The sequence below is a fragment of the Tremella mesenterica genome (assembly GCF_000271645.1).
Source record: "Tremella mesenterica DSM 1558 unplaced genomic scaffold TREMEscaffold_10, whole genome shotgun sequence".
Classification (NCBI taxonomy): Eukaryota; Fungi; Basidiomycota; class Tremellomycetes; order Tremellales; family Tremellaceae; genus Tremella; species Tremella mesenterica.
The window spans coordinates 264494-278863 of NW_006711234.1; the positions used below are offsets into that span (position 1 = coordinate 264494).

Sequence of the window (14370 nt, forward strand, 5' to 3'; positions counted from 1 at the left end):
GTGTAGCATTACCTTTGCATAAATTTTATTCTGCAATTTCCTGCTAATTTTTGCTCATTCTTGCTACTTTCTGCCAATTATTGCTCGTGAGTGCTAACTGTGGTTAAAATTTCTTTACTCGTAGCCAAGGGCGTTGTAGAACAGTCAAAGGAGTATGAAACCTCACAACGGACATATAACCTGCAGGAATTAGGACCACGTCGTTGTTCAGAAAACGTCCCTGCAGGAATCAACAATTTGATCCGTTTTACGGTTTCATGTATTCAAGACGTGCTAAAAACGATAGACTTGAGACAGTGTAAATCAGGGTCTGTAAATCAACGTAATTTACGTCCTCAAACCATTAAAACGAGGGTATGCATGTCGTTGTCAAGGGTAAGTATCCTTTGGTTGTCAAGGAGAGCGAAATGGTCAAGTTGCTGGTTGTCACATATACCAGGTCGTTGTCATGAGTTCTTCCCCACCTCTTTTCAAATTTTAACGTCTTACATTACTTTACCACACTGACATTTGAATTTTAAGCTTCTTGAAAAGATATCATGTCGAACCCACCTACTCCTCCTGCTACTTTGAAACAACTGGTTACGACTAAGCCCGATTCACGTTAGTTGCTGCTTTTTCAACGTTAAGAGGTTAATTGATTCTGATAATTAGCGGAGTGGAGCGCCAAATTCGATTGGGATGGTATTGTTGCTTATCCTCTACGGAAATGGTCTGATACTGGTCGTAATGAGGTTCTTCGGGTTGCAGCTGGAGATAAAGGTCCTAGGATTGGAATTTCTCCTAATGAATCGTCAAAAGTTAGTGCTTTCGAGTCAATTTTCGTCAAAGTTGTGTTTATCTGACTCAATTAGTATAAAAATTACCGGGAGGCGTATAATCACGCTGTATCGCCTAATTCTCATGTCAGAATGGGAACATTTAGCTGTCAGTTGTGTCAAACTCGTCAAATTCGCGAAGTTACGTGTTCCTTCGGTTGTGTTACCGTCGGTGAGCTCCCTACGGGAGCATGTACCGAATGCATTGCGAGGGGTACGACAGCTCGCTGTACTTTTGTCGAAAAAGCGGAATACATCCTAGATCAAGCGAGCTTTGCAGGAAATATTCGAGAAGAGTTAGGGAAATTGAAAGCTATCGAGATCCAGGCTGAATTAGCGAGTTAGTACTTTTCGTTCTTAAATATAACTGCAAAGCTAATTTTTTAGCAACACATAAGTATCAATTGGAACCGAAAACTATCTTATATCAATGTCAACATATCAGATCTAATATTGAGCAATTGATGGCGATTCATTTGCCTGATATGGCTCCCGAAGGTGTTGTTGCCCCCGATACTCCCCGTAAGCGTCGTCGTGCCCCTGTCGCAGCAACCCCTCCCTCCGAAGACACATAAGTTGTTGTATATCTCTATATGTATGCATCAATTACTCTTGAGCTCTCATCAACACAAACATCAGCAAAAATGAGCACAAATTAGCAAGAATTAGCAGCAGTTCGCAAGTTAGGACAGAGAAGAGTGAACGAGATGAATTGTTGGAACGCGTTCAGGTGGCAGCATGAGTCACAATTTCGTACATTCGGTTATCGACATGATACCCGGACCGGCCCTAGGACCCCCGTCCGGACTGACTCAGGGTCCATGTCGTATAACAAGTCATTATGAGGTGGAAGAGTGAAGGAAGACGGAGAAAAGATTGAGGGACACGGATATGAGAAAAAGTATTGGCAGGTGAAGAAGGTGGTCCGTAGCGGGAAAAGTAAGACGGGACGGGAACGGGAAATAGGGAGTACTACTCTAAAGAACCCGTCCTGTGTAGTCGTGATCCTGGACAACCTGGAACCTCCTTACGTGCCAGTCTGTGTGGACGTAGGTATGATCATAAAACGAGAAACTTCCCTATGTGTCTCATTTCTTTTCCGAGACTGGCCTTGTCTGACATATGTAAGCGTTGTATTAACATCTAACGTCGAATTCTGTTTTTTTTACAGGTATCATGGTGGAATTGCCTACAAGGAATCAACAATTAGAGGTAGAGGGGCGGGTTGTGTATGAGCTTATATCACGGTCATTGATATCTTTGATAAGTTGTTTGTGTCATACAAACCTCCTGAAGTTATGTACCACAGCTCAAGTGTAGATACAGTAGGAGAAGTGATTGTTTCACCCGGAGTCAAGACTTTGAAACACAAAGATGCGGGGAGTTGGATTTCAGCCGGAATGCTGTGCTTTCTCATCTTCCAATCTCTAGTTTAGACCTTGATTTTTCTTTTCTATACTGATATGATCTCCTTCCTTTCAAAGACTAATTGATGAAATATCCACTTGATTGAGATAATTTAGTTGAACATGTAGCTAGGAAGGCAGGCTCCAAGCCATGTCCCAAGTTACGTGAGAGGGTAAGTCGACGATAGGCGGTCACGCACGGATACCACATTGATAAGATCCGTAGCCATCTTCATGGCCTTCTCCCTTTAAATTTGATACCCAAAGAAGTCAGTAAGATTCGAATTCAGCTTCATATACCAATTTTTTGGAACCTCTTTGTTACCTTCTCATTCCCCACTGTCATCCATAAACACTATCAACTCACCTTTCTGGGCACCAAATAGAGTCCTCAATGTCATCGTTGATCCTGCCCCGACCACCCATCCAGACTGAGAAACCCCATCCAATTTCTCTTCCCCAGGAAGAGATGTCGATAGCATATCCGTCAACGGCAGGTACAGTTGGGTCAATGGAAGAGGAAGAGTTCAAGGGTTCGAACTCGTTCGACTATGGTATCCTCGATTTCCGGACTGGCAATCAAGTAGTCGATTTATCTACCGATCAGCCCGGCGTCCACTTCCATCATGTGCCCGACATTCTCACAGGTGATCCCGGGAAAAGTGTGTTATTGCTCAGCAGTTGGACAGCCGCCAATGGTAAAGGTGATCCCCGTTTTCGACAAGAGATCACCCTGATTTATTGTACGCAAGTTACCTCTCCTCTTGATCCTACCAAAGTCTATGATGTCTGCATGCAAAAGCTCTGTGAAGTGATGTTCTCCCGTCACTACTCACTGAAGCGAGTTGCAGAGGCAGTAAGTGATTCCTTACGCATTGATCACGCAGTCATAGGTGTTTTAAAACTCAAGAACACTCTCTACCATGGGCAAGGACGATTAGTGATAAATGATACTTCCATGAAATGGATCTCTGCTGACCCAACCCAACCTCATACCGATTTTGGAGGTTGGGACATGACATTTGGGAAAATCTCCTTCCCAAAGTGTGATATTAGGCTTTATTCAAACGGAACCCCAGGAGTAAGTTGTCGTTTGATACCAGGTGCTTTGAAGTCAGATGTCAAAAATCTTCAAAGTGTAACAATAATCAGTGGAACATGGGAACCGCAAGAAGGAGAGGGCATGATGACAAATAAGTCTGTGAACGACTGTTTACAGACCAATGGTTGGAAAAGATTACAAAGGTTCCGAGTTGATAGTGATATCCAGAGTATTAATGGAAATGATCCAAGGTCATATCTACGGTTCGAGATCAATACTTTTACGGAATCCAGCTTGCCGCTCGATCCACTAAAAGTCGCAAAGATTCATGCCTTGGTCTGGGCTGTTATGTCTCCAACTGATTTGGAGGGATGTAACCCTGATGAAATGTCCTGCAAATTGGCCAGCAAAATGCAGAAGGAGTTGAACGACGAGAGGTCATTGACCAGTCCCCAGGATATGGTCGTACCCGCGGACTGGTTCACGATGGTTACAGCTGAAGAAAGTGGCTTTTGTTGGGTCACCCCAGAGGGGGTTGACGTATCTCGAGGACTTGATGGGTAGGAAACTGATGGAATGGATGCCAAATCTGACGGTGAGATCTGACAGTAACATTTCAAGTAGAACTGAGAATTGATTATATGTTCCTCTAGCATTCAATGCAGTCAGACAGGAGGAAGTGTGAATCCATTCCCCCCAGATTACTTGAGAGCCGTCCCTTATTGTATGTGTGTTTGTTAGAAAAAGTTAGGGAACACCAAATATTGGTACTCGTACTCGTAGTGTAGCTCGTCTAATCGCCCCAGTGGTCAGTCACCAGCACCGGGATCACCGGACGATGATAGAGATGGCCGAGGATGGATGGATGAGTACACAGAGTGAGATGTCTTGGCACATGTCAGGATCAAGACTACCTGGGTACCTGGTGACTGGAGTGTGTTGTACTTTTTCCCATTACCGCGTCTCTTACTGTCAGGATCACGGGTATCTGGTTACAGGAATGTAGTAGTCGTACTTCTTTTCCATTACCGTGTCCTCTCCTACTACCCCTATTTCATTTTCTCACACCACATGATACTTTTCCTCAATCCCCGTGTCTCATATCGATCTCTGTCTTACTTCGCTCTTCTACCCCATATCCATTTCCATCTTTACTACTTCACTGCATCGGTATCACCCCGTTCCCCTCTTCCCATATAGTTGCAGTCTATTTCCATAGTCCCCTTGTCAAACGTACTTTGTGTTCTTTAGTATTCCCCTCCCCACTCTCAAGAACTTTCCAGGTCTGTTAGATCTTCTACATAAATGGATTTGTTCCCTGCAAGGCCACTGGAGCCATATCACAAGTGAAGCACAGACTATCTAAAAGGTCTGGTCCTGGCACTACACTCCTGTAGCCTGGTATTCCTGAGCCTGACAGTAGAGAGTCATTCGTTCTCTCTTTCTTTCTACCCCGTGACCAAAATGTGTACAAGTGAGACTGGCCTATTCATGTGTTACTCCTACTGTGCATTGTTGTCCATGCCGTCAGATGCCGTATGAGACCCGACACTTACCTGGAGTGTCATGATCTTTTCCCAAACTGGGGGATATCTCTACGCCAGTGTTGTATTCTAAGAAGTCGGGATATATCTTACCTTTTCCACATGTCAAGTGGAACCCGATCACTACGAATCACAATGAGAGTGAAATGTGCAAATAGTGTGTGAGCATAGATGGGGATTAGCGGCCAATTCGTTGATAACTCTGTCAAATTGCCAATTTCATACCAAATCACTCACTTCCTCACCACAAGAGAAGGACGAACGATCGTCTCAATCGGGGACTACATAAGACTTCAAAGATTGAAGATCCGGGAACGTGGGTGTCGGCGGCAATGATCTCTTTCTCTTGTTCCAATCATATCACTTTAATTTGTAATTCTGATATCCTCCTTCCTTTCACAAGATAGATTGGATGAAATTTTCCACTTGATTGAAATGGTTCATTTGAGATCTCTGATTGAATGAAGTGATCCATTTGAGGAATGTAGTCAAGAAGGTAGGCTACAGGTCCTATCCCAGATCCGGGAAAATGGGACGTGGATCGAGGGAAAGTTGAGACGCACGGATACTGTACCACATTGGCAAGATCCGTAGCCTTCTCCCCTCAGATTTTGATTTCCGATATACTGAATGGGAATTCAATCTCACCTTCAGATTCCGACCCTTTAAACATCTCTCTTACCTCCTTATTCCCCACTATCATCTGTCGACTCTATCGATACATCTCTACACCCTTAGAATAGATTCCTCGATGTCCGCATCGTCTAAGACACTCCAAACACCCATTTGGTGTGATAATGATGGTCTAGGTGTAGAAAAGTCACACCATGACAGCTATGACACTATCAACTGGACCCTCGACTCGTTAAACAAGGAGGAACAAGTTGACCGTCCATGGAAGTGTCCGGCGTGGCCCTCAACAACTTCACTCATCTTCGGAGCAACCGAAGAAACGCACGATCCAGGGGAAGAGGGGAGGGTAGACCAAATCACTCAGGATATACATTCTTCTGACTATGGGGTCCTTGATTTTGGAACCTTCGAACAAAACGCTTTTTCTTCCAATATCCCCGGGATTCGTTTTCATCATGTACCCAACGGTTTCACCGGTACTCCCGGGGAAGATGTCCTTGTGCTCACTTCCCATATCGTAGCTTCTGGTTGGGGTGATCCGTGTTTCCGATCCGATATACAGTTGCTTTATTGTCCACAAAGCGACTCAAAATCTCCTCACAATCTGTCTCATGTTGAGACAACCTGTATGCGTATACTTGGCGAGGTCATGTTCTCCCGGCACTACTCACTGAAGCGAGTAGGAGAGGAGATAAGTCTTTATTTCCCAAGGCTTCGTTGCACAGTTGTGACTACATTAGAACTCCAGAAGACACTCTACAATGGAAGAGGACGATTGATATTAGAAGATTCATCACTGAAATTGGTATCAGTTGATTCACCTGAATATCAAAGCGGGTTTGATGAGTCGGACACGGAGTCTACACTGGTGAATGATGGATGTGATGGAGACCTGTTCTTCTTCTCAAACTGCAGTGAAAAGCTCTTTTTAAACAAAACTCCAGGGGTGAGTTGTCGTATGATACCAGATGTTTTTGATTCAGAAAGTGAAACTCTTAGAAGTGTAATAGTTATCACTGGAAGATGGATCCCACAAGATGAACAGAGTATGATGACTGGTAGAGTTGTGTCGAATTGTCTACGAACCAAAGGTTGGTCAAAATTCCGTCAGTCTCAAATCGCAAGTTGTATTCAAAGGAAATATGGAGCTTCAAGGTCCCAGCTACAATTGGAAATCAATTACTTTCCAAGTATGATAGATTCGGAGTTTAAACCTGAAATATTGAAAACAATCCAACAGTTCATCCAGAGTACAATTCGTGTTGACGCCTTGGAAGGGTGGGAACCTGATGATATCTCGCACACTCTGGCTGCTAGATTACAAAAGGAGTTGAACCGTGAGACCACATCAACAAATGTTGAGGATCTGGTGTTATCTGTGAATTGGAACGAGATGCGTGAGGCAGTGAAGAAGAAACGATGTTCTATCATCAATGGTGCGATTGTTCTAACAAGGGGAGATGACGGGTTGGACAGTATTGACGGAATGTCTGAGGCATCTGACATGGATATCTAACAACATCTTCTGAGTAGAGCAGAAGTGTAGTGGCCAGGTTCTAAGATAAAGATCCAATGCATTGAGGTCCAGATGAGACTGTATGCCTTCAAGTCTTGCTCTACGTGTGTTTCTTACAGGGGTTGTAGGATATGTACGAAGTGTAAATAGATCTACTGATCGCCCCAGTGGTTAGTCACTGGCACCGGGATCACCGGATTTGAGATAACGGGGATGGCCGAGGATGATGGTCGACATAAAGTTAGATGTCTTGGCACATCAACCTTGACATGTCACATCGTTCATAGGTCTATGGATGGAAAGGTCATCTCTCACTCCATGACCCTACTTCAACAAGCGTTCATATTTCCTGAACGATGAAACCGTTCCGAGCTCGGAAACGATTCTTCTTCCTTATTTTAGCTGCTTGTCTCACTCTTCTCTGGCGTTTCAGTATCCGACCTCATCTCATAACTCCTTCGATAGAGCAGGACCAATCGACTCTACCATTGATAACTTTGATAGTGGTTTTCAAAGGAGTAAACTTACCGCCCACTCTACCTTATTTTTTCGATAGTTTGAGATACCAAAATCGCGTGGAGTTGGTGTTTGTTCAACGGGATGGATGTTCGGATTTGAAGAAATTAGGAGCTCCAAGTAATCTCAAACATGTTTGTTTATCAGAGAAAGCATGTAAGTTCTGGTCTGTACTCTCTGAATTGTCCCTAGTCTGAGACCTTGACATGTTTGGTGATATGATGAACATGCCTTAGGTGCTAAGAAGCTTCAGGGTGGTAGTAGATTCAAGAGGTTGAAAACAAAAGCTTATGAATAGTTTGGTTGACTCATGTTGATTATTTCTGCCGACATTGGGGAGGATGCACTCATCATCGGCGTAAGACGATGTTGGAAGATATGAGATATCTAGGATCCATGCCGGTGAATACTTCCCCTCTCCCTAACTCAGACCTTCTCAACTGATAAATTCATGTTGTTGACAGCTTTGTGTCATGTTCCGGAAATTATGTCACATCTGATAAATAGATGCCCCAAGCTGTATATCCTATCTTGAGAGGATGGGTATTCCAAAAGTATATATCCCCTTCCACCGTCTGGTGGGGATTCTGTGACGTTGATATCTTTTTAGGAGAGTGAGTCGTATACTTCCAAAAAATCGAAAGAAATCACTGATATCAGTTTCGCTCGAACATGTGGGTCATACATTCATCTTCACCTCTCTTCAAAATGCCTTTCTGTCCCTCAAAAGCAATCCCTGTTGTTTGGACATCTCCCCTCCTAGACAAGACCTTTTTCACCTTTCTCATCTCCACGTCCAATTACCCAGTCTTCAGATACTGGTAACCATCGTGACTCGTGTCGGAAAATGGAAGCGTGGGTAAAGGGGAACGTTTCGGAAGGAGAGTTCTTCGGTCACGATTCGGATAGTGATAACGGGGAATGAGTTGACGGCTGATTCACAAAGAAGAAGATAATTTTAGTGATTTGGAATGACGAAACTGACAAAATAGTCCCATATGATCTATCAGAAGAATACGAGATTCTAATACCTACCGATCAACTCGGTCCTGGACCTCAATTGATCTTCATGAGAGGTCATATGACATTTTTGAAGAATTCGAAAGAAGTGGAAGGGAAGATGATGGAATATGGGTATTTTAAGAGTTATGAGAAATGGAATGATATGGGAAAACCAGATAGTTGTAATGGTCAGTTTTTGTTTTCTTCTGCCCTTTCATCATCCGCCTGTTATATCATTTGTTCTTCCCCAAGAAGTTGTCCTCTTTGTCATCTCTTGAATTGTTGAATGATATCCTCTGTTATTCGTCCGTCATGGTTCGTGGGATATATCTTGGAGATCCTTCACTTTTTTCCTTCCAAGAATGTCCTTCATACTGTTCGGCCTTAATTTAGATTGATCAACCAATTTGGAGTTACGTATGTGAAGTGGGAGACATGTTAGAACCTCCTCCGTATTGATTGTTGAAACGACTAAAGATGGAACGTGACTTTAACCCTACAGAAGAATCTGAATATTCTCATTTCGTACTTTCTCATCCTACACTCAACGTCTTATCTTTCGAAGCTATGGCAAGACATCAACCCGTCAAATTATTTTCTCCCTCTGGTGTATACACATTACCACCTTCATATCGACCTTCTCATGGAATACCTCCTACTCTCCCGAGAGAACTCTTAGTCTCAATGTTTACTCCATCTACCACTTCTCCTTTCATTGATCTGGACGGATCTTCTTCATCCTTCCAATCGGAAGATTCCTTCTCATCCCTCGAATCGGACATATCGGACTCGACCTCTCTTTCTGACACATCACAAGACATTGGAAGAGAGTTTCCAAGGTCAACCAAGAAGGGAATCAATGGTTTACATCAATTCACATCGTTAGGTGTAGAAAGAAAAGTGGATTTGATACAAAGTACAAAACCACCAAATAGAGGGATATGGTTCACTGAGAAAAACGTTAATTGGTATACTTCTTCTTCTGACAAAGGTCGTTGGAGGAGGTATTTCATCAAGAGGGGTTTAGAATATTCCGAGAGATTAGAGCCGATACAGATCATATATAAACATGGAGGAAGAGGGATGGAAGGAATGGAAGAATGGTTATATGTTCATTGGCAAGAAGATAAGAGAAAGGTTGGTAGTTTCTTTTCCTCCTATACGTCCAACTCGTTTCTTGCGTTTTGTCTCCTTCTTGCTACTTTTCTGGTGAGTGAATTGTAAGTAGTATGAGGAAATACGATTTGTACGAGTATGGAGTGTGAAAGGAAGATACAATTTGTACACACGAGTATGGAGTATGGATATAGAGAAAATACAATTTGTACGCACGAGTATGGAGTATGGAAGTAGAGAAGATACAAGTTGAACAAAGATAGAGTATTCCAGTAAAGAAAACATAAATCTCAGGAGGACACAACGTGTAGAGTCGGTGAAGAGGAAGTCATAGGAAGACGTAGTGTGGACGATTCATTGCCAAAAATCCCACCACAAGAGAATTCAGTATGAGTAGAGTATGGACGGTTGATGAGAATACACAAGGTGATGAAAGTTTCGTGATCCCCGATGACATAATCTCAGGATTCAAGGAAGTCACAAAAAGGAGAATAATGAGGCTGTTTGATTGTTGAAGAAATCACGAAAACAAGTTCTAATTTCACTGGTATGAAAGGATAGAAGGAAGAATTATTTATTGACAAATCAGTCATATTTCCGTACTCTACCTTTACCTTCTTCCTTCCATCTAACAAACTCTCACCATCACACGGATCAACCGCCATTGAACCAACAACATCCTCTCGAAGGAAATTTCCCTGACCAAACTTCAAATCAAGTTTCACATCGGAATACTCATACTCGTCACCACATCCCATACATCTTTCTCAATTATCCAAATCTTGGTAATGCCATCTTTTCCCTTTCCGGTCATCTGATCCACTGGCTCGAAACACAACAAGAAACATGTGATCATCTCGGTTGTGTCCCTCATGGACAAATTCCCCTGGGTCAGAGAGAAGGGGAGAAGAGACGAGCAGAAGAGGAAGAGAGAATGAAGAATGTTTATCTGAACATGAAGGCTCAAAGGAAGAAACAGTGGGTATATAGAGATGATTAGACAAGATCCATTGCTCAACATCACATTATGCATCTCCACAAAACCGGTATATATTAACCAACCCACCAAAGATCTCTCCTAATCGTGTGTATATACAGTACATCCAACCAACCCATCCCTCACTCACGAGGTGAATCCACCGTACCAGGCTTCATCAGGAGGGCTCCTCTCCACGTGCAATTTCCCCTTGTCATCCATGCTTGCAAATGCCGTACTCGCCTCCACGCCCACTTCGTTGATCCTCTCGGCTTCAAACTTGCCAATGCCCAATGGGTCATTGGCGATCCAAACACAGGGTTGTTTCTTCCACAATGCCGGATGGTCAAAGGCGCGTTCATGGAAACCAGAAGTGTTGCCGTATTCCGGGCCAGCGGTATCGTACTCTTCCGAAGTGGCGGTTTGAACGGCACCGAGCTTGGATTCGGTGGCTGTGCGAGAAGTTGAGGCGTGAACGTAGTAGAGGTACGACTTGGGGAAGGCACGCCAGTCAATGTAAGCTTGGAAGAGAGCGGTGAGAACGATCATGACGATCTGGTCGTTAGCAGAGGTCGGGGGGTGAGTCAAATTGATGAAATGGACCTGAGATGTGCACAAGAGGGGGGTGTGAAAGAGCAGAACGCGAGAAGGACAGCGCAAGTTGGACGATTGCTACTCACCATGAGGGCCCCACATGCAGTAGCCGACTTGGGCAGCTTGTTGTTCTGATCCTTGGACAAGAAGAACAATCCCGCCAGACAAATCTCCTCAATGTATAGCGAAACAAAGACCGTTCGCAAAGCCTTGATGTAATATTGTCCTCCTGTCTCGAGAGCGTCGGGCTGATCGGCGGTCCACATGAGAATGTAAGACCATGCGGCGTACATGAGAGCGAAAGCGACAATGGCCAATACACACATGATTGGTTGTATGACAGAGTAGACAACAGTAAGACAGACGAGGAGACAGACTGGAGGCCAAGCAGTTCCCCAGGCGAAGGATCCCATTTTGTACTGAACATCAGTGCGCTGGTCAGACAAATTGACAGATGGGTTTCCGAACGTGCAAAGGTTGAGTGTCAGTGTCAACTGGACTAGTGAAGATATGTGTAGTCAGGAAATAACCCACCTCGCTAAAGTAAAACTTCCTGGGAGTGCCACCGGCCAAGATACCTCGAAGGAGGTAAAAGACAAACGGCTTGACTCGAGAGTACGATTGAGCAGCGGATGAGAAAGTGGCAGTGAGGAAGAAGGTGAGGAAGAAGACGGATGCACCGGGAAGGTTTTGGGCCAAAAGTGTAGGGACGGAGTTAGCGGTGTTACCCAAATGACTGAGCGAGTTGATGAGACCAGAGGCGAGGGTGATGATAAGGAACCCGTGGATGACTTGGAACAGCCAGAATCGAGAGAAGAGTTTCAGGTCGATATCGCTGAGGCGTCAGAAAGCTTGCCCCGGCGTTGTAACGAAGGAGGTAGCAGTCGGAAGGCAGATACTTCAATGGTTCATAACGGGCGAATGAAGGGTGACCCGCGGATGAAAGGGCTGACAGAATGGGAGAATGCAGGGAGCACAAGAGAGGTACTAACCTCTTACGGACTTCGCCTTGAAGTCGGATGAAAATCCTCAATATGATAGGCAAAACCATAAAGACCACAGCGAACAAGACAGGGGGCAAGATACCCTTGATGATACCCAATACGGCGCTGTCATCAGTCTTCTGATGAACATCATGAGGAGTGACTCACGGAGGAATGGTGCAAAGCCATGCCAACCAAGAGGCTTTTTGACACAGCGAATCGACGTTGCTGACCATGCCGACGAAAGTGATAATGGGGGCCCAGACGCTGACTGTCAGTATAGGAAAAAAGGGCAGGGTGCCGACAGCCACAGCCCCCAGCGAGAGGATCAGCAGAGAAATGTTAGATTGAATCGTCCAGGTACAACTGGGGACAGGGGGGAAAGAAGGGGAACGGCATGGTGACCAAGGCTGATTGGTATGTGGGTAAGTGAGGTGTGAGAAGATAGGGGGGAGAATCCGGGGGGGAGAAAAATAGCCACTCACATGATGAGCCCGATGGTAAGTGCCCAAGAAATCATGGTCCTGACTTTCCTTTCATACGGATTCAAAGAGATGTTGCTCCATTGAACATCTTCCGGCACGACCTCGATACTAGTCTGAACCAACTTATTGCCTGGGGTACTTGATGCAAGCTTTGCAAACGCGTGAGCCTCCGCTTGAGAGCCAAAACGGACAAAGGTGGTGTTTCCTTGAGGCAGCTCGTCCTCCTTGGCACGGAGGGTAGCGAGAAGATCGTTGTGTTCTTTGATGTATATCGGGGACGTGTCGAGAGTCATCTTTTTACCAATCAACCCGAGAAGGCCTTGCTTCCAAGTGGGACGTTTCTTGGCCAGAACGAATCGGTCGACCATGTGTGTGGAATTTTCAGCGTCGTATGTGCCTACGTGTCAGCAGGGAATACGGGAACGCAACTGAGAAACACACCTTTCTTCTCTGGTGTTTTACCTTTGCGATAGTTCTTGTTGCCTAATTTTACCAGTTTGGCCACACCACCCTCCAATCGCATACATTCGTTATCCCTTTCCTCCCAAACTTTTTCGACCTCTTTGACTTTACGAGTGAGCCAGACGGATCGTACTCCGCCGGCAGCGCCGAGTTCTCCTCCCTTTTGAGGTTGAGCGACATATGTAGCATCGCTGATACGGGATGCGGAAGCATTGGCTTGGTTGCGACCAGTGAGTTGGGCGACGGTACCTGCCAGCTCTTTCATGCCGGTTTCAGAGTTGATACCGTCGGGAACGTTGGTGAGTGCCACGGTACGGGAACGAGCGAGGGTGAGATGTTGAGGCGACGTCATCCATTGCTGACGCATCTCGACGTAGTGGTTGTATTCTCTCCAGATGAGGAACATGGTCCAAACTGGTGATCAGTGCGTGATTGGTTTATCTGTATGAATGACGTACAGATGAGGACCACGGAAACGACGAAATGGGCGACATGTCGGACTTGCTTGTCGAGAGCAACGTTACCGAAAGTGAGTTTGTTCAGACCTGACTGGCCAGCATTGGGTTTCGCCGCCCTGAAGGTAAGCAACGGTCAGATGATCGACACAGTGTTGGGTCCTTTGGGCAACAGGCCGAGAAACAAAGGATGTTGGGTAGTCAAGGAGTATCAACATGAGTTTGGGTAGTCACCAGGGGTCGTTGACTTGGTGGAGTGATGAGAGATGAGAACTCACGAGACTCCAACACATACGCTAATGGTCAAGACAACATATGGAACGAGCATCTGTAATCCAAAAACTTTCAAAAACCTTTCTCATCAGCATTAACCGCGTGTACCATGGACCTGAGAACTCACCTGACGAAGAAATACGCATCGAGACCATTCGCAATGATGATATCCGTATCCGGTGTCCTCAACACAGTCTTCCAAAACCCTATCGGATTGGAAGGTAATTCATGAGGTCTTTTCGCCTCTGGAGCAAGGAGGACTCTAGGTTGAAAGACTTTTCTATAGTTCTTCTTGCCATGTAAAACTGCCCATAATGCGGTTAGAGCACCGACGACGATGAGACCGGTGACGAGGGCGGCGATGAATTGAGGGGTGGTACTGGAAGATGTGTCTTTGTTGGTCGCGCTCATGACGATGAGTCTCCAGACCGACGAGAGACTTGACGGACGGGATCGGGTGGGTTACAAATATCCCTGATTGATCAAGTGTGAGGTTAAGAAGGAGGGAGGTTGGATGTATGGGTGTATGGATACAAGCAGAACAGTCAA

The 14370-nt window shown here is 45.0% G+C and overlaps 5 protein-coding genes across 5 annotated transcripts in view; 4 read left to right on the forward strand and 1 right to left on the reverse strand.

Moving 5' to 3' along the window:
• Positions 1 to 539: 539 nt before the first annotated feature.
• TREMEDRAFT_64110 (uncharacterized protein) lies at positions 540 to 1560 on the forward strand (the record flags this gene model as incomplete). Its single annotated transcript, XM_007006416.1, has 5 exons — positions 540 to 603; positions 655 to 800; positions 855 to 1158; positions 1206 to 1340; positions 1478 to 1560. 5 exons carry the CDS (start codon positions 540 to 542, stop codon positions 1558 to 1560), a joined length of 732 nt encoding a protein of 243 aa, XP_007006478.1.
• A 1058-nt stretch (positions 1561 to 2618) lies between these two features.
• TREMEDRAFT_64111 (uncharacterized protein) lies at positions 2619 to 3830 on the forward strand (the record flags this gene model as incomplete). The annotated part of the gene is made up of 1 exon (XM_007006417.1): positions 2619 to 3830. One exon carries the CDS (start codon positions 2619 to 2621, stop codon positions 3828 to 3830), a length of 1212 nt encoding a protein of 403 aa, XP_007006479.1.
• Positions 3831 to 5561: 1731 nt separating this feature from the next.
• On the forward strand, positions 5562 to 6959 carry TREMEDRAFT_64112 (uncharacterized protein; the record flags this gene model as incomplete). The annotated part of the gene is made up of 1 exon (XM_007006418.1): positions 5562 to 6959. One exon carries the CDS (start codon positions 5562 to 5564, stop codon positions 6957 to 6959), a length of 1398 nt encoding a protein of 465 aa, XP_007006480.1.
• Positions 6960 to 7315: 356 nt separating this feature from the next.
• TREMEDRAFT_64113 (uncharacterized protein) lies at positions 7316 to 9856 on the forward strand (the record flags this gene model as incomplete). Its single annotated transcript, XM_007006419.1, has 7 exons — positions 7316 to 7631; positions 7774 to 7877; positions 7983 to 8089; positions 8136 to 8149; positions 8468 to 8665; positions 8980 to 9686; positions 9788 to 9856. 7 exons carry the CDS (start codon positions 7316 to 7318, stop codon positions 9854 to 9856), a joined length of 1515 nt encoding a protein of 504 aa, XP_007006481.1.
• A 750-nt stretch (positions 9857 to 10606) lies between these two features.
• TREMEDRAFT_45109 (uncharacterized protein) overlaps positions 10607 to 14370 on the reverse strand; it is a 4145-nt gene continuing 381 nt past the window's right edge. The window contains exons 2-11 of the mRNA XM_007006358.1: positions 13949 to 14349; positions 13827 to 13901; positions 13552 to 13667; positions 13073 to 13507; positions 12632 to 13028; positions 12315 to 12413; positions 12156 to 12272; positions 11698 to 11998; positions 11250 to 11582; positions 10607 to 11124 (exon numbers count right to left, since the gene is read on the reverse strand). Of these exons, the coding sequence (XP_007006420.1) occupies positions 10717 to 11124; positions 11250 to 11582; positions 11698 to 11998; positions 12156 to 12272; positions 12315 to 12413; positions 12632 to 13028; positions 13073 to 13507; positions 13552 to 13667; positions 13827 to 13901; positions 13949 to 14232 (2565 nt within the window). The 5' untranslated portion in view covers positions 14233 to 14349 and the 3' untranslated portion in view covers positions 10607 to 10716. The remainder of the gene's footprint in view (positions 11125 to 11249; positions 11583 to 11697; positions 11999 to 12155; positions 12273 to 12314; positions 12414 to 12631; positions 13029 to 13072; positions 13508 to 13551; positions 13668 to 13826; positions 13902 to 13948; positions 14350 to 14370) is intronic.